Source organism: Callithrix jacchus, chromosome 3 (genome assembly GCF_049354715.1).
Source record: "Callithrix jacchus isolate 240 chromosome 3, calJac240_pri, whole genome shotgun sequence".
In the NCBI taxonomy this organism is placed as follows: Eukaryota; Metazoa; Chordata; class Mammalia; order Primates; family Cebidae; genus Callithrix; species Callithrix jacchus.
In genome coordinates, this window is record NC_133504.1 from 103,243,584 (window position 1) to 103,267,989 (window position 24,406).

Here is a 24,406-nt window from a genome sequence, read left to right on the forward strand (position 1 = left end):
AAAGATGTGAACTATAAATTAGGGTCATTCTATCATCAAATGTTTATCAGTGCCCATGACATGGCTGGCACTCCTCTTAGTACTGAGGAGGTAACAGTAAACAAGACAGTGAACTGCCTGCCTTTACAGAGCTTACGTTCCACTAGGGGAAACCAAAAACAAGCAAATGAAATACATGACATTGTTAGACACTCCCTTGAAGGAACATACCGCAGGCACGGGAGAAACTGTTTCTAAAATAGGGAAGCAAGCCATGTGTCCATATGCAAAGATGACTGAATTGCATTCAGGTTGTCTTATTCTCCAAGAGTCTATGGTGTGAAACTAAAAGTAAATGTAACAGTGGGCATACATATGCAGCTATAACTTTGACTTTACCTTTTATGCAAATGAGTTGGGTTATTTACACCCAGATATCCTGTATAACCAGCAGTCTTTGCAGGCTTGAATTGCCTGGCATGCGTGTTTCATCTAAGAAAAGAAAGAAGAGCTTTAGGTGGAAGGAAGTTGCCTGTCCTCTCATTGGCTTGTGATTATCACTTACTCGTCATAAAAACCCAAGGCACAGTCATATACCAAGGGATAGAGGACACTACAGACTCCTGAGAGACACAACACAGGTAAGTAATATTATTGAACTCCGCAGAGATTAGTGACTGAGGAACTCTTTTGTGAGCTATTTTCATGACGGTACTCACTCTGACCTTGTTTACCCAGAGCCTCACCGTATATATGACTCTGTAAAAATCCAATGGTCATTTTTAAGAGAAATTAGGTACAGGAGATTTAAAAAGATCTCTTCAAGTGGATTTTAACATAGAAAATATAATCAATGCTAGAGGAAAAATCCTGTCTTAATCGGGGTTTGTGACTACTGCCAGAATTTTCCCAAGAGATTTTTCAATCTCTTGGATTGATCGAGTAGGGAATTTTATCTCATGGCTCTTCACTTTCTTTCCTTTTCTTTAAAGTTTAAGAATTTTACTTGTAATACTTTCTATTATTTTAAGCCACATTTTGTTGAAGCATCTCCATGTTTTGACAAGAATTGCATCCCATTGTAACCGGTTTTTTTCTTGGGTACTGGTGAGGCACAGCTCACCTGAGAGAATGCTGTGGGTTCTTGGCCTCTAACCTCTTAAAGAATAAGCGATGGGACCACTGCAGGTGTGCCGTATGCTTGTGGAAGTAAATACTGGACCGAAGAAGTGTTGCAGAAAGGTGATTTTATTTAGGCAGAGAAAAGAGAAGGAAAGGAGAAGAGAAAGACTTCCACGAAGAGTGTGGAAGGGGATTCCAGAGGGGAAATCTAGAGGGGAAAGGGAGCTCCCACCGTGTGGGATGGGATTCCAGAGAGCTGGAAATCCGGCATGGGTGAAGGAGCAGGGGAATTTATTCTGGGAGAAACTCCCACCTTCCCAAGTTCCTTAGGCCAATGAAAGGAGTTCCTTACAACTTCCGCTGAAGTGATTGACTCTTAGCTTCCCTTCCCCCCCCGCCCCCCGCGGCCTCGAAATTCAAACATAAACCTTTGAATCTCCCTGATGGAGAGATGGGAGGGGGGCATGGCATTGGGAAATTCTTGCCCTTAAAACTACGCTCCCTCATGTACCCGGAAAGAGAACACAATCCCTTATTCCCTCATCTGAACAGGAAAATTCAACTTTTGTTGGAATAGGGGCATCGATCCTCTTTAACTACTTCGTGCTGAAATGGGTTGTAGAAGGGGCCCTGCAGTTGAGGTTTCCTCCAGAGTGGAGCCCTTTAAGGGTGCAGGTTGATTTACAGATTTATGATAGAGCGGCAGGATTAATTGTGACCTTATGGTTTTATAAGAAATGAATATGACCAGGTGGTTAAAGATGAGAGGTGCAGAGTTATAAACGAGCCTAGGAGAGAACAGAGCCAGGATTTTGAAAGTTTCTAGCCCCTTTTTTGATTGATTCCTGAGTTCTACGTTTAAAATAACACTTAACTGGTTTACAAAAGAGCAGCATTTTTCCTAGAAACAGGTTTCCCTCCTTTTTGTTGTTAGCAGATTTAGGGCCCTTTTTATTTTTTTAAGCTATGGTACCTGAAGAGTTAAGCTGGTTCGTAGAGATAGATGCTTTTTGCAGAGAGAATTAGCAACCTTTCTTTGTTATTAACTTTTGAGATAGCTTATAGTAACTGAATAGAAGTATTAACTTTTCTATACCAGCACCAAGTTTCCAGGGCAGGAGAGAGATACTGAGAAGGCCATGCCAGCGCCCAGGAGAAGACTGGCTTCCTGGACCTTCACGGCTAGCTTTACCTGGGGCTTTCTGAGGGTGATGGCTCCTGCTGGCACTTGTTCCAGGCATCCTTAATCCTGCCATTGGGTTATTTGGTTAGACACCTCAGGCCCAGGGGACCTTGGTTCCCAGGGACAGTGTGCTTTCCGGTGATTCCCTTGGCACAGCAGGTACGGATGAGTTTATATATGTAAGTTTCTATCCAGGGTATTTATTAGTTATTTATTTATGTGTTCTTTGAGAAACGGTATAGGTTAGTCTTCAAAAAGAATTCTAAATGAGCTTTTTTAATCTATCTGCTGAATCAGTAACTTCACATGATTTACTTTGGGGTATAAGGAAGCCAGTGGTTAATTTTAGATGTAAAGATCTTCAAACACAATCAACTTTTTAACTTCATGCTTATCACTTCAGCAAACGTGCAGTTTTCTGTACATGAGATTCCTAACACAGTGACAGTGGACGGGTTCAGAAACAAAGCTAACAGGAAATAAGGGACCAGAACGATATTACAGTTTTGCTGGGGTAATCAAATCATAACCAGATAACCTAGGTGTTACTTCTGTGCGCGATAGAAAGTTGAGGTCTATTTATGCTTATTTTCCCTCTGTTGTCTCAGAACCATTTTAGTCGTTGCTTTATGTCCTCACTCTCTGTCATGTCTGTCCTTTATGTGAGGTTCTGTTTTAACACTCTTGATGCACGTCTGAACAAATATCACATTACAAGGCTTTGTATCTAACTCTTGCTATCTGCTACATCAAGTCTTCCTCTTCTGTTCTCCTTTTCTGTTTGTCTTCGCTGTTTCGGTCCTTCACATTTCCATTTGAAATCTAGGATCCAGTTTATCTGTAGAATCTCTTGAATAATTTTCAGTGATTTGCAATCAATTTGATTGCAAATGGACAGCTCTGTCACTCTCTTCCTACTACTTATAAATGTCATTTATTATTGTCTTTCATTATTGAATTAGCCAGACTGTCCAGCATTATGCTGAATAGCAGATGTTACAGTGGGATTCTTGTTATTCCTCACATTAAAGAAAATGCTTTTATTGGTTCACCATTATATATGATGTTTGCTGTAAGTTTTTAGTAGAGACTCTTTATAGTGTTAAGGAAGTATTCTATTACTCGTTTGCTAAGAGGTTTTTAATTTTGTTGATTTTTCATTTTGCTAAGAGTTTTGATCACAAATGAATGATAATGTTATAAATACTTTTTAAAAGGATTTAGTATCTATTGACATATAGTATATTTTATGATAATTCTTTTTTTTTTTTTTTTTTTGAGAGAGAGAGCCTCACTCTGTTGCCCAAGCTGATGATGCAGTCTTGGCTCACTGCTACCTCCGTTTCCCAGGCTCAAGCAATTCTCATGCCTTAGCCACCTTAGCAGCTGGAATTACAGTTGTACACCACCACACTTAGCTAATTTTTATATATTTTTTTGTAATGACTGGGTTTCACTATGTTAGCCAGGCTGGTCTCAAACTCCTGACCTCAAGTGATCTGCCCTCCTCGGCCTCGCAAAGTGCTGGGATTACAGATGTGAGCCACTGCACCCAGGCTCTTTTTTCTCTTTTTATATAGTTTGTTATATAGATGGATGTTCTGATGTAACACCTTGCATTCCAGAGATAAAAAGAAAACATAATTATGCAAATAACTACGGGAATGTCATGTCCAAAGTACAGCTTCTTTAATGAATTACAACTATTGCAAGAATATTTTAAAAGGAAAGATAAGCATTTGTTAGCTGCTCATGGGCCTCTGCCAAATTTTAGACTTCAAGATATTTTTGCAGAGAAATATAGATCGCTATTATCTATATTTCTCAACCTATGCTGAGAATTTTTAAATGTCTTCTTTACTTGAGTGAAATACAATATAAAATAGCATGATTTTGTAAATTAACAACAAAAAGCAATCACTTTATTTTCATGCAGAATTCAGCAGGTATACACTGATATTTACATAATATTTGACTGAATGAGAAAAGGTTATATGTTTAACTTTTAATGCTGATAACTGTTTTGTTTTTTTTTGGGGACGGAGTCTCACTGTGTCACCCAGGCTGGAGTGCAATGGCATGATCTCAGCTCACTCCAACCTCTGACTCCCTCTTTCAAGTGATTCTCCTGCCTCAGCCTCCTGAGTATCTGGGATTACAGATGCCTGCCACCATGCCCAGCAAATTTTTATATTTTTAATAAAGATGGGTTTCTACCATGTTGGCCAGGCTGGTCTCAAATTCCTAACCTCATGATCACCTGCCTCAGCCTCCCAAAGTGCTAGGATTATAGGCATTAGCCACGACCCCTGGTGTAATGCTAACTTTCAATGTTATAGGAAGAAAATATAATTTTTTCGTGCTGTGGAAACATTGACTCTGCCAACAAAATCAATAAAAATTTTTATATAAAATGATTTTCAAATAGAAACTGCAGGTCAGGCACAGTGGCTCACGCCTGTAATCCCAGCACTTTGGGAGGCAAAGGCAGGTAGATCACCTGAGGTTGGGAGTTCAAGACCAGTCTGGCCAACATAGTGAAACTCCATCACTACCAGAAATAGAAAACTTAGCCAGGTGTGATGGTGCATGCCTGTAATTCCAACTACTCAGGAGGCTGAGGCAGGAGAATTGCTTGAATCCAGGAGGCGGAGGTTGCAGTAAACCCAGATTGTGCCACTGCACTCTAGGCTGGGGGACAGAGTGAGACTATGTCTCAACAAAACAAAACAAAACAAAACAAACAAAACAAATCCCCAAATAGAAACTACAACTGATAATCACACTACTCTGTAGGCTTTTAGAAATTGTTTTGATATTTAAAACAAATAGGCCCAGGAATTATATAACAATTATGCTTTTCATTTCCTGGATAAGAATAATCTCTTATTACTTTTCAATTGACTATTTTGGTGCTCTTAGACTTTTTCTACTATTTGTTTCTAAATAACCAGAAAAACAGTTTCATTGTTCTGATGAGCATTTCATTTAGTTTCCCAAATTTGAACTCCTTTATATGTATATTTCTCCCTGAAAAATATTTGTGGCTGTAAATCATGGAATTCTTATTAGTTGACGCTAGTCAATTCTTCTGTCTTCCAAGAACATTTCCCACCTATCTATACATGTGGTGAGTGCTATATCTCAGTTGGGTGGGGATTGAACTGGCTGATGCAAACTGGGCAGGCATGATTGGCAGTAGCTCTTTCACTTTACCAAGGACTACCAGCTTCACTCCACAACACCAGGACACAGAAGCCAGGGCCTGAAAAATCGGTTTTGCTAGGAATTACTATCACTGTCACTTCCTGAACCTGGGAGCTTCCAGATAGGCAACCAGTTATTTCCAGGTCATCCTCTTCCCACTAGACTCCAGGAATATATAAACTTGAAGTCAGGACTTGGCAACCTAGACTTTTATGATTTGCATTTGACCTTTTATGTGATGTGATTTTTTTTTTTTTTTTTTTTTGAGATGGAGTTTTGCTCTGTTGCACAGGCTGGAGTGCAGTGGTGCTATCTTGGCTCACTGTAACCTCTGCCTCTGGGGCTCAAGAGATTCTCCTACCTCAGCCTTCCTAGTAGCTGGGATTACAGGTGTGCACCACCATGTCTGGCTAATTTTTGAATTTTTAGTAGAGATGGAGTTTCATCATGTTGGCCAGGCTAGTCTCGAACTCCTGGCTTCAGGTGATAAACCTGTCTCAGCCTCCAAAAGTGCTGGGATTACAGGCATGAGCCACTGAGCTTGGCCTGTGATGTAATTTTTGATGGAATTTTATTTTGAGGCTGGAGCCCAACTTTCCTTTTTATCTAATTAGTATTCCATAATATTCTTTGAAAACTTTCTTAGTAGAGAATAAACTATTTAAATTCACTACTTTAAATAAATAATTATTATATGCTTTTATTCATTTAGTTACCATAATTATAATTTATCTTCAGTGTGCCGTATTCATAGTGTTTATTTTTGACTACAGAATGAGATCAAAGTTATCATTCCTAACACTAATGATTAAGTTTGCCATTGTGCTATATGCATTACCTCATTAATTTACAAATCCATGTTAATATCGCTATTTATAAAACGTGGACTTTGAAATTCAGGAAGATTGTAACTGGCCAAAGCCCAAATTTGAAGAATTGAATTTCAAATGAAAACATTTCTTTCTCAGCTGTTTGATCTTACAAAGTTAAAACGTATTCCACTACAAGTGCTTAAAGTCATTAACCATTTATAAACAATGAAAATGAAAAGATACAAATCACTTAAAACCCCTAAGATTATAATGACTGAATTGACCAGTATTGTAAACATTTTGAAATGTAAGAGTAGTTGGCTTTGTTCCTCCACAGAGGGAAGGAAGGAAGAGTGTCCCATCCCTGCAGAGGTCTCAAGCTGGGGTGTGTTTTGTGGTGCAAGTAACCCAGTAAAACCCAGCAGCATGGAGGCAGTCAGAGGGAACCAGATAGCAACGTTGCCCTAGCCCTTGGATGCCTAGAGGGAAAGCCATAGGTGAGGAAAGAGAGGCAATGACAGGTTGGCATGGCACTCACATTCCTCTTGCATGTGCCCAGCACTTGGCTGTCCTTACTCAGATGTCCTCGCTGAGCTGTGTCACCAGAGCAAACAAAACAGGCAAAATATCAACTATTACACATTACCAATGACACTAAAGTGCGAAGTTTTCTTGCTGCATACACTAAAGGTTGGTGTGTAGATACCCTCTTAATCTGAATATTTTTATAAACGAGGTTTAAATTTGGTTATTTCACTGTAATGTTCTAACTAGTGCTGAGAGAGAGAGAAAGAGAGAGAGACATGATCTTATTTCTCATATGTAATTATATAGTGATTTATAATTTTGGTTTTGAAATATCCTCTAATGTCTCCAGTTATCTCAAGAGATACCATGAAGTTTTCCAAAAAAATCCTCAAGAAAAATATTGAGACATCTCTAGAGGGCTCTTAGAATAATCCTCCCTTTTTCTGTTTCCAGAATCGCACCATGCCAAACTACAAACTCACTTATTTTAATATGAGGGGGAGAGCAGAAATTATTCGTTACATATTTGCTTATTTGGACATAGAGTATGAAGACCACAGAATAGAACAAGCTGACTGGCCTGAAATCAAATCAAGTAAGTAGCACAAATAATAAATGTAGGAAAAATATGCTTTCAAAACCTTTTGTTTTTCCTCGAGGAAATGAAAACAAATCAAGGTTTCAAAGCTCATGTAGCTTTAAATTGAGAAGCAGCATTTCAGACAAATTAAATAAATGCTGTGTGATCAAGCAAATTTCCTATTAGAGCTGAAAACACAAACCTTATAGAAAGAGAATATAAAGGTAAACCAGTATAAAGCTTTGTCAGACGAGCTGAAAGAAACATGAGACTTTTTTTTCTTTTTTGTCGTTGGGATAGCTGAAGTGCACAGAGTTTAGGTAAATTTTCCAGTTTCACGACCATAGCAAGTGGAGCTGAGTTTCAAACCCAGGTGAATTTAATTCCAAGCCCAAGCTATTTGCACTAGATTATGCTAAAACAACACTACTATGATAATTGGCATATTATCAATGAATTGCCACATGCCTTGGGAAGCAAGAGCTCCTTAAAAGTCATTGTCCTTATAGCCATTCTTTTTCTAAGCAGAGACCTCTTCTCTGGTGAGATAGTGTATCTTATATCTCATTCTCATGATACTTAACCATTAATATCCAAATGTTGCTTCTGATATCAGAATTTGCACATGGGATTTTAAGATGGTGAACATATAATAGGTGAACATTACTTTTATCCACTAATTAATTAGACCAAGATGGATAGAAAGGTGCAGATATTACATGTAACAAATTTTGCCTGTTAGCTTTTAAACAGAAATTCACTGAGTGCCTCATTCCCTGTTCTACCTCAACTTTTCATTGTTACTGAAAATGGAATTTCTGTCTTTTCTTAATATATCCGTAGATTTCCAGAGTTGAATCTTAAAGTTCATGATGGTTAGGATAGAGTTTCAAATGCTTTAATAGACAAAGACACAATGTAAAACTTGTCTTAAAAAGGACAGCAATTTCTTTTACACAAAACCCCAAATGGGTATCATGATGTTGTTCTATAAAGTTATCAAATTTTAGGTTTCTTGTTGATCTGCCACCCACCAATGTCTTATTTATACGGTGTGAGATAGCTAACTCTCCTTCCACATTGTAGCTCAGGGAAAGTGTGAAAGAGGGAGGGGACACACCCCTTCCTTTTAACAGCATAATTAGAAAGTTGCATATGTAACTTGGTAAGAATTTAGTCCATATTACTACACATATTACTACAAGGGAAACTCATTACTACAAGAGATATTGAGAAATGTTGATTTAATTGTGGATAATCATTTGCACAGCTAAAAATCCAGGGTTTTATTACTCTAAGAAAGCGAAGAATAGGTACCACTAAGAAGCAGTTTCTACTACAAATGTTATTTGGTCTCATCTGGTGTCCAATTTAGCAGTGCCCTCTAGTGCTTGAAACCTGCTATGACACTCCCTCTGCTAGAACCTAGAAAATCTCCAGTCAACACATTTCATCTTTGGGATACTTTTATTAAAATGTTCTTCTGGACAAACCTGGTAGATTGCACACATGAGTCCACATTTTCTCTCTTTAAAACATTTTTCTCTCCTCTGATAATACTGAAGTACTTTACAAAAAGGCCGAAGTCCTTAAAGACAAAGAAATAAAGCTTGAATGTAGATACAGTAGCACAACATTCTGGAAGCTAAAAAGCAGGCCAAAGAATGGTAAGGTGACTTATGAAGCCCAAAGCTCAAACATAAACCTTGGGGAGGAGAAGGTAAGCTAAATCACCAGACATACAGAAAAAGGCTTATGAATTTGTAGTAGCAGATAACTCTAAAAGTTGAGCTGACAGAGGATTCACTGGAAAAATGTTGATGCACTTTTTTCTTGACCACTTTGACAGACTTGCGATGGTGGTGCCCTATTTACATGGCCCACTGCACTCAGTCCCTTGTGGGAGGGAGCAAGTGAGCAAGCGAGTGTGGGATCCAGCCGACCACTTTGGGTGCTGGCAGGAGCAAACTCTGTGTGGTCCCTGCAGTGGCACCCATGCGGGGGTGCCTGCAACCGATGAAGCCCCAGAGGGCATTTTACAATGCTCCCAATAAATTTTTAAAAATTAAAATCATATCAAGTATTTTCTCAGATTGCAATGGAATAAAACTAGAAAGCAATAATAAAAAAGCTTTGGAAACTATACAAATATATGGAAACTACACAACATGCTCCTAAATGATCAATGGGTCAATGAAGAAACTAAGAAAAAAATTTCTGATTATATTGTGTGCATGTATCGAAATATAACATGTACCCCATAATATGTGCAATTACTATGTATCAATTTTTAAAGGGCTATGGCTAAATTCCTTACCATAACTCAATATGAAGAGTTTGATACTCTTCATAATCCCAGTATATGATTTTTAATAATCCGTGATTGAGGTGACAAAAATAATAAACCTTTAAAAGAAAATTTTAATAGTAAGCATATAAAATACCATACTGTATATGGTGTCACTGTAAACCTGGGTTTAAGAACCAATTCTGTCACTAACTTTAAATCAGATTTCCTAACAACTTAAAAAAACTTATAAAATGTAAATATTCCACTACAGATCGTCAAGTGTTCCTTTAAAAATAAATATTTAAGTATTTCATGATTTCGTAAAATCATGCTTTGTTTTCATACTTATCAGTAAAAATGGAAATATTATAACTTCTGGTTTTGTTATGAAGTTGACTTTTTGCTCATTTTATTTTAAGCTCTCCCATTTGGAAAAATTCCCATTTTGGAAGTTGATGGACTTACCCTTCACCAGAGCCTAGCGATAGCAAGATATTTGACCAAAAACACAGGTAACATGTTTATTGTGCTTAAGATTTTTGATAACTGAAACAAACACATGATATATATTCAATATTCATAAATGACTTTAGCATACCATATCATAGTACAAATAAGACTGGAAGTAAATAATAGAGAAAAGTATAAATATGCCACCTGTATCAGTTTAACTTTCCGTGAGTTCCCTAGACAATTAGACAATTTTATTTTATATTGCCTCCTGCTTTTCCTGTCTTATATCTCTTTGCCCTTTAAGCCCTTTTTGAAGTTTAGCTGAGAAACTGAACCAATATGTTTCATTCCAAACTTTTGCTGGTATGCATATTATAAGTTATCAGAGAAAATTACTTAGCAGAAAATACATATAGCATATGAAGGTTGAAATTTCTTAGACTATTAAAATTATATACTCAGTAATGTGCTTCATCCTAATCATGCTGAAAAAAATAGAAAGGGAGTTCCTTTGCTTCCACTCAGTGCCATCTGAGGAAGCTTGAAGGGGCTAGTTGGCTTCTGGATTACTGCATTGGTGCCCGCCCCATGATATTTGAAGAGAAACAATAGAAACCGTTCCTGTTTTTGTCTGGCACACTTTCTCCCATCCTATGCTCCGTTGTCTTCTTCTCTCTTCCCTCATACTATTCTCATACTCTTTTTGAGTCAAAAGCTACTTTGGCTTCCTTTGAAGCTCCTTTCTTTCAATCAATCTGTAGACCCACCATTCTCCCAAACCTATCTCTCCACCAGCATTGCCACCACTATGATTCAAGCCATAGACACATACATAATTAGCTCACAAATAAAATGGGCCATGAATACCAGACCCCATCTTGGAATGAAATAGTGTATTTTAAAAATACAGAGGTTTGTGTTACACTAGCACGTTTCAACAAATAAAGTTTTTTTGAAAGTTTAGAAGAAATGGAAATTATTTATGACTAGGGAAATTAAGCTTTAAAGTGAAAATGATATTTAAGTTTAGGTTCAAGGATAGCTAGAATTTCAAGAGGAATACTTGGACCTGGGCAGTGCTTTGCAAACTTTATGTGTATCGAGGTCACCTGGGTGCTTACTAAAATATACTTTGTGCAACTTTGAGTCAGTAAACCTTGGGTGAGGCCCAAGAATTTGCATTCTTAACAATTTTCCAGATGATTCAGGTGATCCATGGATCTCACTTTGAGAATCACTGGGCTAGAACATTCAAAGCAGAGAGAAAATGGCATGAGAAGAAGAAATGAGCTTCAAATTTGCAGGTGAAAGAGAATTAGAGAAATGTTAGAAGAAACGATTGAATCTGATTAGAAAGATCCAGAGTGTGGACCTTTTTCCTTACACAATTGTAAGTTTTTAATCTAGAAAAGCAGCGTAACGACTGCTATGCATCTGGGGGAAGATTATTGTGGCTACTTTGTATTTGTGGCTACCGCAGGGAAACACGTTAGGAGACCACTGAAACGGCCCAGGTGATAATGAAAAAGAAGAGAGAGCAAGAAAAATATGAAAAATCTGTGGATGTAGAATCATCTTAGATGTAGATGTTGTCATGTGGAAGGCAGTCTGTTTAACCAGGAGAAGAAGACCACAGCGTAGACAGTTTGCCTTTCTCATTGCACTATGTACTGGTAACTTCCTCCTTCACCTCCTCTTCTCCTTCATTTCCTTTCTGTTTAAAATACTTTTTTCACCTTGCAATACCCTTAATGTCTGTCTTCTGCAGCTGACCATAAGTGTTAATGCAGGCAAGGAATTTACCTCTTTCAATGCTTCTACATATATCTCCCACTTGGGGCTGAGTCACAGTTGAGACTAGTAATTATTTTTGGGTGAAAAAAGAAGAGCTGGTTTGAGAAATGATGTGATGACTCCATTTGAGGATTTGTGGAAGAGTGGTCAGGCGCCAAAAGAATACTCAGAGATATATCCAAAAACAGGCTGAAAAAATGAGCCTGTGGTTTAGCACTAAAAATATTGAATGAGGAGTCACCTACATAAATGTTTGGTTGAAGCTTTGAGGTGGAAGTCAAAGTAGGGATGAAAAAAAGTGAAGAATTCTGAAGACTTTTCAAGTTCAGAAAGAATAATAACCTCTGAATATCACACACTCACAAATATAGTTTACAGAGGAATTCTAAATCACTTAAGCATTTTCTTTTGATTTGAACATCTTTGCTGAGGTATAGTTTACATACAATTCATCCACAGAATTGCTTCTACACAGAAGCATTTTAAATTGGCACCATTAAGAAAATCTTTAGGAAGATCAATTATTTATTTGCAAAAATAGTAATTAACAAATGAGACAAAGAACAAAAATCCTGTTATTTAAAACGTTTAGTCTCCAGTTAGAAAACAAAGTCCTGACCAAAACTGTCTGCAAAATAAAAATAATTCTTTATATAAGATAAATTATAATGCAGTTACAGGTTATTTATTGTAGTATTGCTTGTATTAACAAAAGACTGGAAGCAAACCTAATCAGTTAAGGCTAAATAAATTGTGGCACACCTACCTCAAGAAATCTCATGTAGGTACAAAAATAAAAAAAAAAGAGCAAGTACACCCTTTGGGTACTTGTAAGAAAGATCTGTAAGGGATATGGGGTGAAGAAGCATATCTAGTGGGATATGTATTTTTATTTGCTTGTATTTTCATAAAGAAAATGGAAGAATGCATAAGGAACTAATTAAAGTGGCTACTAATAAGATAGGTAAATAAGGAAACAAAATGTGGTGGATGGAAGCTAATCTTCACTGGATATTGTTTAATACTCTTGAATTTTCAACCATATGAATATAGTATCTGCTAAAAACAAACTTTTTAATATAGTAAATTAAATTAAACATATCAATGGGCCTCTCTCTATTCCTTAGATTTGGCTGGAAAAACAGAAATGGAACAATGTCAAGTTGATGCTATTGTGGACACACTGGACGATTTCATGTCATGTTTTCCTTGGGCAGAGAAAAAGCAAGATGTGAAAGTAATGTAATCCATTTGCTATTCCTAGTATTAATCACATACCACCTGCCAGACATTGTGTTAGGTGACTTAGAAAGTTCCTTTTTATCAAAATATGTATCGTTTTAAAATATCAAATTATTATTTTAAAAGTTTAAAATAAAGTACAGCAATTCACTTTTGTACCCCTTCACATTAACTCCTCCTCAAATGCAACCCTTTTAAAAATTTGTTTAGCAGTTTCTTTAGGATTTACACATCTCCGCTATAGGATTTGTAAATATGACTTCCTCTGATCCACCGATTGTAGATGGTTTCTAAAGACTTATGAAACCTGAAAACATGATTAGTATGCTATGCAAATAACAAATATATGTACCTGAAACACAAATTTTGTGTTTAGAATTAGGTCCCATCCCCAATATATCTCATTATGTGTATGCAAATATTCCAAAATCCAAGAAAACTCTGGAATTGAAGACAATTCTGTTCCAAGTATGTTGGATAAGGGATCTCAATCTATAATGATTTTTTTCTCTTACATAGTCATCCTCTCTGCCTCCTTGTCACCAAGCTCCTGATATAGTGATTTTAACATTTTTTGGTTAAATGGTCTATGATTAGTATGCTATGCAAATAATATACAGAACTGTGCACTGTAGTAGGCTTTTATATTTCCTTTCTTACTTTTCTTCCTTAAAATTAGGAATTCCTGTTTTTGTTTCTTTTTATTGCTGACTTCCCACAGTATCCAATAGCCCGCCAATGTGATTTTCACAAAGTCAGTGTAGTTTCAGTTCATCTGTTATTTCCAATATTTCTTGGAGCGCTCTGTCTAGGAGACCTCCATTCTTTGTGGAGTTCTCTAGGTTTTCTGCACAGTCATCATTAGAATTCCCTTTGCTGTCATTCCAGTGATGCCATTCTATGGAGCTGGAGTCCTGTTTCCTGGATGCTGTCTTCTTTGTTTACTCTATTATTTGGGGCTTCACTCTGGTATGGTTGTCCTAGATACTTTGGTCACATTCGTCATCCTGAGTTCTTCATTATTATCCTGGATAGTTTTTTATTTTTTTTTTGCTTTTCCTGGGTTCATTCTCCGGTTTTCTCTCCTTGTTTTTGTGGAACAATCCTCCAAGAGCTTATTAGTCATAGGAAATAAAAGGTTGGTGCCTTATTTGTCTAAAGATATTTTTATTTTATTCTCAAACTTGTTTTATAGTTTGGCTGGGTATAGAACTCTGTTGGAAGTAATTTTTCATTATTTGAAAGACATTATCTATAATATTTTAGCTGTTGAGAAGTTTGAATCCAATTAAATTACTGACCTTGTATGTGACCTATTTTTTTTTTCCACTCTGAAAGATTATAAAACATGTGCCCTTAGAGTTCTAAAATTTTGCAATGACAAGTCTTGGTATGATCTTGTTTTCATCCATTGTGCTATTTCCTTGATGAGTCCATTCAATCTGGGACCCACATCCTTTAGTTCAAGGAAGTTTCCTTTAATTCTTTCATTGACTTCCTCCCCTTTATTTTGTTCCATTATATTAGAATTCCACTAATTCAGATGTTGGCTCTTTTCCTATATCTCATCTTTTTGCTTTTCTGTATTACTTTTAGAAAGCATTTTTCAACTTCATTAATCAATCCTTGAGTTCTAAGTTTCTAATATTGTGCTTCTAAATTTGTAAAAATTCTGAGGCTGTTTTCTGCTAAGAATAGGAAAGGAACAGTTATCCAGCAATGTGAAATGAAGAACATCCTATGCTAAAACTGCTTCTTTAATAGTTTTCCACCAATCCTCATTTTATCCCCTCCCAAACCTCCTTAACCCCAATTGTAGACATATCCTGTCATTTCCTGAGTCATTTAAAGATTTCGGGTTGTTGATGGGATTGGTTCTTGGCTTTTCCTTTGCAGGTGCCATTCACCCAACTGCTTGCCAGCTTCAAATTTTGTTTGCTCTTTTCTCCTCTCTTTCCACTTCGTTGTGGGTTCTATCTTTTAAAAAATATTCATCACTGCGGTTTGGGGATAAAAGCAAAATTATGTATGTATGTCAAATGATTCATCTTTATGCAGAATACTAAATAGATGTCTTCTGTTCTCTATTACAGCCTCTAGTAGTTTCCTTTAGGACATTTATCACAATCTCTATTTTAAAATGTATTTACTTGTTACTTGTTTCCTCAAGCTGTATGCAATGGGAGGGTAGGAATCATATCTGTATTATTCAACTGATCCCTACTGCTATCACAGTGCCTTTTATATAGTAGGCATTACAGAATTGTTGAATAAGTGATCAGAAACACACTCATTAAATGCATACCATGTGCCTGTGCTACTCTTGGCTCTTTGGATGTGTTATCTCAGTCAGCGCTCCTTCTCCTCCTTCAGGATAAGTGCTTTTTATTGTCATACTCACTTTCCAGATGAAGACAGTGAGAAACAGAGCAGTTACAGAGTTGCCCAAAGTCAAACAAATGACAGAACTGTGATCTGAGCCCAGACAGCCAAATTTAGAACCGATAGCTTCATCACCTAGGTATACAATCGCTTAACTTAGTAACTAATTTAAACATCCCTTTAGAATAAAAGTTATCCTAATCTCCCAGGTAAGAAAACAGTTTCATGTAAACAACTTGCCCAAAATTGTTCAGCTATAAGTGATGCACAAGGAATTCAAATCATCACAGACTCAAATGCCTGATTCTTAACCACTGGGTATACTACCACAGTGCAAGCAGTTGTTCAAAACAGCTGTGCATGACTATTTACGTACATGTTAAAACTAAAGCCTGTAGCCAAAAGCCACAGCACAAATAACAGGCAGTCTTACCAATTTACTTAAGCACATATTTAAGTACATACTACCTACTTAGTATTTATTGTAAATACTATTTAGCACCTTCCGATTTGAATAGAGACATCTGGACGCAAAAGTATTTACATTTACTGACTTCGTGATACAAATGAAAGGTGTGTAGGGTGTGCGCACACACACATGCACATATATTTGCCTATCCAGGAAAGAGTAAAGTTCAGCTTTGATGACAGAAATACAACTTTTTGACGTAAATACTTTTGGGCTCTGGAGTCAAACTGCCAGGCTTGAATCCTGATTTCCCTTCTCAGTAGCTGTTACTTAACTACCTATTTATAGTTCAAACTCTTTGTGAAGTAGGGACATAAGTCTCTACTTTGAAGTATGTTGGCAGGATTAAATGGTAGCATATGTGCCTATCGCTAGGTAGGAAGTGTTAAATAAATATTAACTATTATAACTAATAATGTTATATACTTTGGTGTTAATCGTCTTTACTAATTTGTCAGACATGGCATCTGTATTTTACATATTATTATAAATGCAGAAACAGATAATCTTCAATTTAGTAAAAGTGTCTAAAGATTTTTGTTCCATGTACCAAAGACCCCCCTAATGTGCAGTCTATCAGTTTATCAGTTTGCTCTTCTCTACTTTCTATTTTCTACCTTTCTGTGGCTGAGGCTCCGTAACAGAGGCCACCTACCAGAGGAAAATATTCTTCGAACATTTATGATAAGAGTAACACTCTACCTTTGTATTACAGTAACAAAACTCTTATATAACACCTACTTCAAAAACAATTTCAAAGGACAGGGCAATCCAAGTTCATGAATAAATCATACAAAGGCAGGACACGCTGCAGAAACATTGCTGATAGCTATAGAATATCTAATTAACAAGCAGGACTAGGTTAATATATAATGAAAAATGCACCATTCTGTATTTCATTTCTTAAGACTGTTTGTACTGGACTGCACTGCTGCCACCTCATGGTCAGGTGAAAATTTCAAAGGCAGAATACTGATGCACTTCAGGTGGATAGTGAATATATTCTTGTCATTTATGCTTTAAAAATCTATCAGAGTATTTATTGCTTAAAAAATCCATCTCCAATTAAAAAAAGAATTAAAAGCAAAATAGGTCTTTGGATATTGGTCACCCCGACGATCCTTAGAGGGCCTGGGGACATCCTGAAGTCCTGGTTCCAACACAAAATAATTTTGGTAATGCGTACGTAAAAATGCTTTGGAGAAATATACAAATCTCCCTAAAAGTCGTTTGTTAGAATATCATAGCAACAACTACTCAGGGTGAAATAAACCTCCTTTATAATATATCTCCAAAAAGGGAGGCACGAAATTTCTGCATCCATCAAGTATAGAAGCAGCTGTCTACAATTGATCAAGAAATGTATTTTTTTAATATATCTGGAAAAAAAAACCTGTAATAAATTTTATCTTCTTTACATTGTTTTAGCTGACTGTTCTTAAAATGAATCTTAAATACAAATTATACTGTTTATTAAGTTACATTTCATTAGACTGAAATAATTTGCCAAAATTGTAAAGAGAACCTAGGCTCAAGGAGAAGTCAATAGCACAGATATAATAGTTTTATTTGAGTCTGCATATATACACACATCGGTGTACCTGAAGCTGTGGAAATGTACATTAGAAGAACAGAATTTCCCAGGAGTGCATACAGGAGTTTTTGGAAAGTTGTCTCACAGTCAAATTGGCCATTACCTTTCTGACCGATCCTGACTGAGCTGAGCAGACCTGTGGCAAGTATCACATGGTTCTGGACTCACTGCCCTTCATCAGGATTACAAATTCTGTGTAAGCAGCAGAAAGACTCGTATCTAATGTTTTCTTCAACTATGAACATTTTAACCACAGAGCACTTTATAAGGGAAAGAACATAAAGTCAAAGTAATGGCAAGCTTTAGAAGCTTCAGTTTTTAGATCTGGCAAACATACATAAGTACAGGTTGAGTATCCCTTATCTGAAATTCTTGGGACCAGAAGTATTTGAGATTTGGGGTTTTCTTCAAATTTTGGAACATTTGCTTTATGCTTAGTGGTTGAGCATGCCAAATCTGGAGAGCCAAAATCTGAAATGTTCCCCTGAATACTTCCTTTGAGCATCATGCCAGTACTCAAAATTTTGGATTTTGGAGCATTTTGGATTTTTGGACTAGGGATGCTCACCCTGTATGTAAAGGTGACTTTCCAAATTGTACTCTATAAATATAAGGCATTATGTTGTGTATACATTATCTAGCTAAGTCATAATCATAACAGCAAGTAAATCAACAAATTGGTGAGGTATCCACTATCTGACTTATCTTAATAAAGGTTGGATTTCATTATAGGTCATGTATACACATTAACAAATGATATATACATTTTATGAGTGTAGCTTATATTTCATAACCAAGACTCAAACAGGCAGAATTCCTATATATAAACAAGTATCTCTTATCAAGAAAGAGGCCTTGAGTAAATTATTTGGTCTTCAGAGTTTCAAGTAGAAAAATAATGACAATTTTTAAAAATGGGTGTTTTATGTATATTTTCCTAAGGATGTTCATTTTAAAAAATAATATTCATTTATATATTGAGGGGATAACTGGATGAAGCATTTTGTAGATGATATTCAAGGGAGACAAATCTGATACTAAAGCACAATGGTAGTCCAAGGAAAATATACATAAAGGCCCAAGATCTTCATGTTTCATTACATCGATTAAACCCAATAGTGAAATGAAGAACTGCCAAACTAGAAGAGTCCAGGCCTATGAAATAAAATTAATTTCTTTATCTTCAGTTATATTATTCAGCTTTAAAAGAGCTAGGTTAAGAAAAGGGAAAATTTTAGAAATCCAAGAAAACAATCATTTTGCTTTAGTAAAAAAAGATTTAAGAAAAAATAAGGTTTTGTGAGTAAAATATTTAGTCATTATACACAAACTGTAAGAACTGGTGACAAAACTATTTATTTTTTTAATCCATGAGCAATAAAGAGATGACTAACATTTATAATCAGACCTAAATCTCCGTGTCATAAATTTGAATAAAAAATCTAGCTATTTCCCTTTCTTCTTTAATTCATGTAGGAGAATAAAGATGGAGAAATCTACTTCCTCCTTAGAACATACTACTTACTTTTCTTCTCATTGTTCCTAATGTGATATTTTCTCCCTTTCCCAGGAACAGATGTTCAATGAGCTGCTCACATATACTGCGCCTCATCTTATGCAAGATTTGGACACATATTTAGGGGGAAAAGAGTGGCTTATTGGTAACTCCGTGAGTATGTTTTATATCTTTAAAAATTCAAAAAATAAAAGGAAAAACCAAAAAAAGTATTGAAAAAAGTAACCTGTAAGGAGAGAATAGAGTTTACAGCAAGAACAAAGGTTAAATTTCTTTAAACCTTTTAAACAATAGATTTGATTTTGGAACAATAAAATATTTTATATAATTATTTATTAGCAGCAGCAGTTTAAAAAGCTATGCTAAAAAATCAAAGTGAAGTAAATGAACTTAACTGCAAAAGAGACACATAAAGAACACACAGAATACATATGTACTCTATTAGAGAGAAACTATTTCAAGAAATATCATTTGTAAAACCCACTACTTTGATTAAACATCTAAGATATTCTTAGATTAGAACAAAAAAATCATACATTACTTTCAGTAATCATATTGTTGGTGATACTAGGCACTATTAGTATTTTTTTCTGATATTATTATACTTATATTGTGAGCACAAAAATAAATTGTGTTGATGTTATTGAGAACCAGGATCTTCAGTATGGGAGAAAGGAGATGGAGATGTAAGGCGAGTAAAGTCAAGTAAATATCCTATTCCTGAATCTGAACTACAGCTAACAGTATAAACTCGTATGTATTTTATATCAGGATAAATGAGAAAGCATTTTGTACCTCAATCGATTGGAAAAAGTTTCTCTTTATAAAAGCATTCCAGTTAATAGATAAGAAAGACAGACTGAAATAAACTATCACCACTTTCCAACTCCAGAAAAATTGGTGTAGGCTTGGACCATCAATAATCACAAAAAAGTGAGACAACCAGATACTATGGGCACACTACCACGTGTGAGTAGTCTTGCTAAAAAAATCAAATCTAAATCTGACTTGTAAGTTGGGTAGGTGGTGGCCCCCCCTTCAGGGAGACTGCATTCTGGGAGGCGAGACTGCTTTTTTGTAGCCCACTGACACTGATTGCTGTCTGCCCTGTTCAGCCCTTCCGGATAAATAAACAGAAGCAAACTTGTTACATTTTTATTCTCAACTTTCAACCTCTTCACACATCCCTTTATTTCTTCTGACTGGCTCCCCTCATAGCCTTTCCTAAAGTGCTTCTCTCCTGCCCTATTTACTGAATAATTTCTAAGACTTTATTTTTTGGTTTTCTATTAAAATTCCTTTGTAAACGATGTTCTGATCTCATCTCTGAGCACTCTCTCCCTTCTTCACAGTGCTCCAAACACACTTGTGTGTGTGTTCCTCACACCTAACTCACACTCCCACCTAAGGGACTTTACATTCTTCCCTCTACCTGGAACGCTTAATCCCCGGGTCGCTCACTGCAGGTCTTAATCCTTTTTTACATTCAAGCCTTGGTTTATGTGTCACCTCTTAAAAGTCTTCCCTGACCATGCCATAGTCCATCACATGACTTCACTTTTTTTTTCATTACTCCCATCAGTTTGCATATTTGACTGATTTTCCCTTATAAAATAACAGCTGAATCAGAGAAGGAGCTTGCATCCTAACTTGCTCTCCAGGACCTAGACCCGGGCATGGCACACGGTAGCTGCTTGATAAATATTTGAATAAATTCTGCATTTATTCTGAATCTTCTAGCCAATAGCTTCTCTTGGCTGACAGATGTTTAATAAGTTCCTGAAACACTGGCAATCAGCTTTATTAAATTCTATACAAAAAGATAAGAGTATTAAACCTTCACTCTTTGATAATCATATGGAGCCAAAGTAACAGCATACAGATTGGCTTCTAGTCACAAAGGTAAAAACATCCAACTGCACAATGGTAGGACCAGGCTATCATCACCAATCCAGTGGCCAGTCTTGGCATACCTCTGATGGTCAGACACCCATACATTTCTTTTGATGCAATAAAATATAATGTATTTTAGCCACAAATTTCACTTGAAACTATATACCTTCTAGGAATAACTTGCACCTCTTCCTTTATACTATGTAGGATAAAGGAACAAGGTAAGAAAGATGAAATACAAAGATCCTGAAGACAGGACATTCTGTAGTTCTAGTGTGAAATCTTCAATAATTTGGTGATGTGAAAAAAAGGGTACTGTTTTGAAGACCTAATAGACATAACCAGATGAAATGCACAGACCTGGAATAGATCCTGTTTTGTCCTGTGAAGGACGACATTTTTAGAACAGATGGAAAAATACATATTGGTTATTAGATAAGGAAAATGTAACAGAGAGGTGGAGATTGGACAAGGTTACGAGACTATGTACCATTAAGCGCTCATGTTAGTAAAACAAGATCTATCTATCAGCATAGAAAAATATCTTATACGTGAAAATGTTTAACAGTAGTAATCTGAGTGTTGGAGTATGTTATCAGTAATTTTCTGAATTTCTGTCATATACATATTCTGCTCTTGTAATAACAAAAGATTGTTTTGGATCTTTCAGAGAAACTAATTTTAACTTTGGAATACTGATACAGCTATACTTTCTATGTTCAAAGGAAAAGTCTGTTTCCTTTAAACTAGGTAACTTGGGCAGATTTCTACTGGGAGATCTGCAGTACCACACTTTTGGTCTATAAGCCCGACCTGCTGGACATCCATCCAAGGCTGGTGTCTTTACTGAAGAAAGTCCAAGCCATTCCTGCCATCGCTAACTGGATAAAACGAAGACCCCAAACCAAACTCTAGCTGATCCATGCTGCCTTCAAGTTTGTTTTCTTGGGTTGCATCTCTCCCATCAGATAAGACAGCTACATCACGTTGCCAGATATTTCACGTGCCCCCTCACCTGCTTCACCAAGATTTTCACTTTAGCCATATCTGATTTTAAAAAAGGAAAACAAAAGCAAAAAAAAATCTTGCTTCACTATCTTTTTCTTTGAGAATAGCTTCACAGCATTTATAATTGAGGAAAAACAGTATGTAATACCAACAGACCTTTCCATGCACAGGTTCTAACATGAAGAAACTGTAGTCATGATGGTTTAGCAACACCATTCTTCCTCTCCTCCCAAAAAGGTTTGAACTTCAGCTACCACAATTAACTGCAATTGCATAAAATACAAACTTTGCTAGTAGCTCTCCAGTCCACATTTCCCTACGTAAATAACCTATGTACAACATGACCAATGACCAGTCACTTCTTTCAAAGACGGCCAGTGGTCACTGCACATCTGTTATTCTTGCATAGACAGCAAAGTGTGTATTGCTATTGCCTGCTTGTTGCCCAGTAATAAATCCCTTTGACATTTTACGAAAATGAGTAATCAAAAGAGTGAACTCCCCAACAAAGATTAAAGTGCAGCAAAGGAACAAAATCTTTTAATGCTGGAATGAAATTCAAACTGAACATACAGTTAAAGAGAAAAGAGCTGACTGGGAATCTGACACAGCTACAGTTCAAGAGGCTCCAGACATGCAGCCAGAGGAACTTATGAACTTACTAACATGATGTTGTTGTGACAAGAAAAATGTAGATATCCCAGAGATCAAGAGAATGAGAAGACAAGCCACAGACTGGGAAAAAATACTTGTAAAACATGTATCCAATAAAAGATTGTTATCCAAAATTATACAAATAACTCATAAAACTCAACAGTAAGACAACAAGCTGATCAAAAAATGGGCAGAAGACCTCAACAGACACCTCAACAAAGATACAGTAGCAATAAGCATATGAAGAAGTGCCCAACAAAACGTCATTAGCAAACTGCCAATTAAAACAAGATACCACCATATGACTATCATAATGGCAAAAATCGAAAACAGCAGACACCACCAAATGCTGATGAGGATGTGGAGCAAGGGGAACTCTCATTTGTTGATGAGAATATAAATGGTACAGCCACCTTGGAAGACAGTGACAATTTCTTACAAAACTAAACATACGCTTACCTTACAGTCCAGCAACTGTGCTCCTTTATATTCATCTCAAAGGACCTGAAAACATGTCCACATAAAAACCGGTCCACAGATGTTTACAGCAGCTTTATTCACAATTGAGAAGTCAAAAATGAGAGGAGGATGTGGGGAGAAAGAAAGAAAAGGAAAAGAAAACCCCAGATAGGTATAGAGGTGTTTGTTTCCTCTCAATGTTTTATGAAATTGAAAAAAATCTTATTAAATACTTTAGGCTAGGTGCAATGGCTCATAACTGTAATCCCAGCACTTTAGAGACCAAGGCGGGTGGATCACTTGAGGTCACGAGTTTGAGACCAATGTGGCCAACATGGTGAAACCCCATCTGTACAAAAATAAGCTGGGCATCATGGCAGGCACCTATAATCCCAGCTACTCAGGAGGCTGAGACAGAAGAATCACTTGAACCCAAGAGGTGAAGGTTGCAGTGAGCCAAGATTGTGCCACTGCACTCCAGCCTGGGTGACAGAGGGACTCTGTCTGAAACAACAACAAAACAATAAATATAAATTATTAAAGATTACACATAAAAACAAAGTGAATTTTCCAAGTACCCTGATTCTTTGGATCAAATTTTCTTGTTATTAGTGACTGTAAGTAAATTATAATAAGTTGCATGTGAATCTCATTATAAAGCCCTCCAGTATGTAATCCAGGCAATCCAAAGTATTACCTTTAACAACAACAAAAAAATGCAAATAATGCTCTCGATAATGAAGGTAAACTTTTCTTCACTCTTCCATATAAATTTTCCCCACATCAAGCTTTAATGAACACAGAATTAAGTAAATGCTTATACAAAATTATGAAAATTCAAAATAAGATAATCAGTCCTATATATTTATACAAATCATAATTCAAGTATAAAGTACCATGGCAAGTTTCGTAAGGAAATATTTAGCATTATCATAACCTTTAGGTAATCTTTTTGCACGTAAGGACAACACATTCCATTATTCTATTGTGTATCCAAATTATATTTCTCCTTGCTGCTATGCAAAGAGAAGGTGGTTAAGCAAGAGTAAAGCCAAACAGAAAGTAAACTGAATATTGAATTTATAATTTTAAAAATACATTTTTGGGAAAACAGTTAAAAGGATGAATTCCTTAAATATATGGACTGTGTCACACATAAGGTCATACAAATGGAAACCAAATCTCATAACCCCATCTCTCCACTACACAGTAATACCAACTGTTAGAAACAATAATGTTTC

The 24,406-nt window shown here is 36.3% G+C and overlaps 1 protein-coding gene across 1 annotated transcript; it reads left to right on the forward strand.

Annotated features, from left to right (window-relative positions):
• The first annotated feature begins 577 nt into the window (after window positions 1–577).
• Window positions 578–23,726, forward strand: HPGDS (hematopoietic prostaglandin D synthase). Its single transcript, XM_002745582.7, has 6 exons — window positions 578–620; window positions 7,285–7,426; window positions 10,121–10,213; window positions 13,076–13,185; window positions 19,206–19,304; window positions 21,795–23,726. The coding sequence occupies exons 2-6, from the start codon at window positions 7,294–7,296 to the stop codon at window positions 21,957–21,959; spliced, it is 600 nt and encodes a 199-aa protein (XP_002745628.1). The 5' UTR covers window positions 578–620; window positions 7,285–7,293; the 3' UTR covers window positions 21,960–23,726.
• The last annotated feature ends 680 nt before the right edge of the window (window positions 23,727–24,406 follow it).

Excerpts from the sequence above, each read along its gene's own strand:
- HPGDS (XM_002745582.7), top strand. The coding sequence starts at position 7,294 with ATGCCAAACTACAAACTCACTTATTTTAATATGAGGGGGAGAGCAGAA. Across the intron at positions 7,427-10,120 it reads CTGGCCTGAAATCAAATCAA|CTCTCCCATTTGGAAAAATT; the intron begins GTAAGTAGCACA and ends TTTTATTTTAAG. Across the intron at positions 19,305-21,794 it reads AGTGGCTTATTGGTAACTCC|GTAACTTGGGCAGATTTCTA; the intron begins GTGAGTATGTTT and ends CCTTTAAACTAG.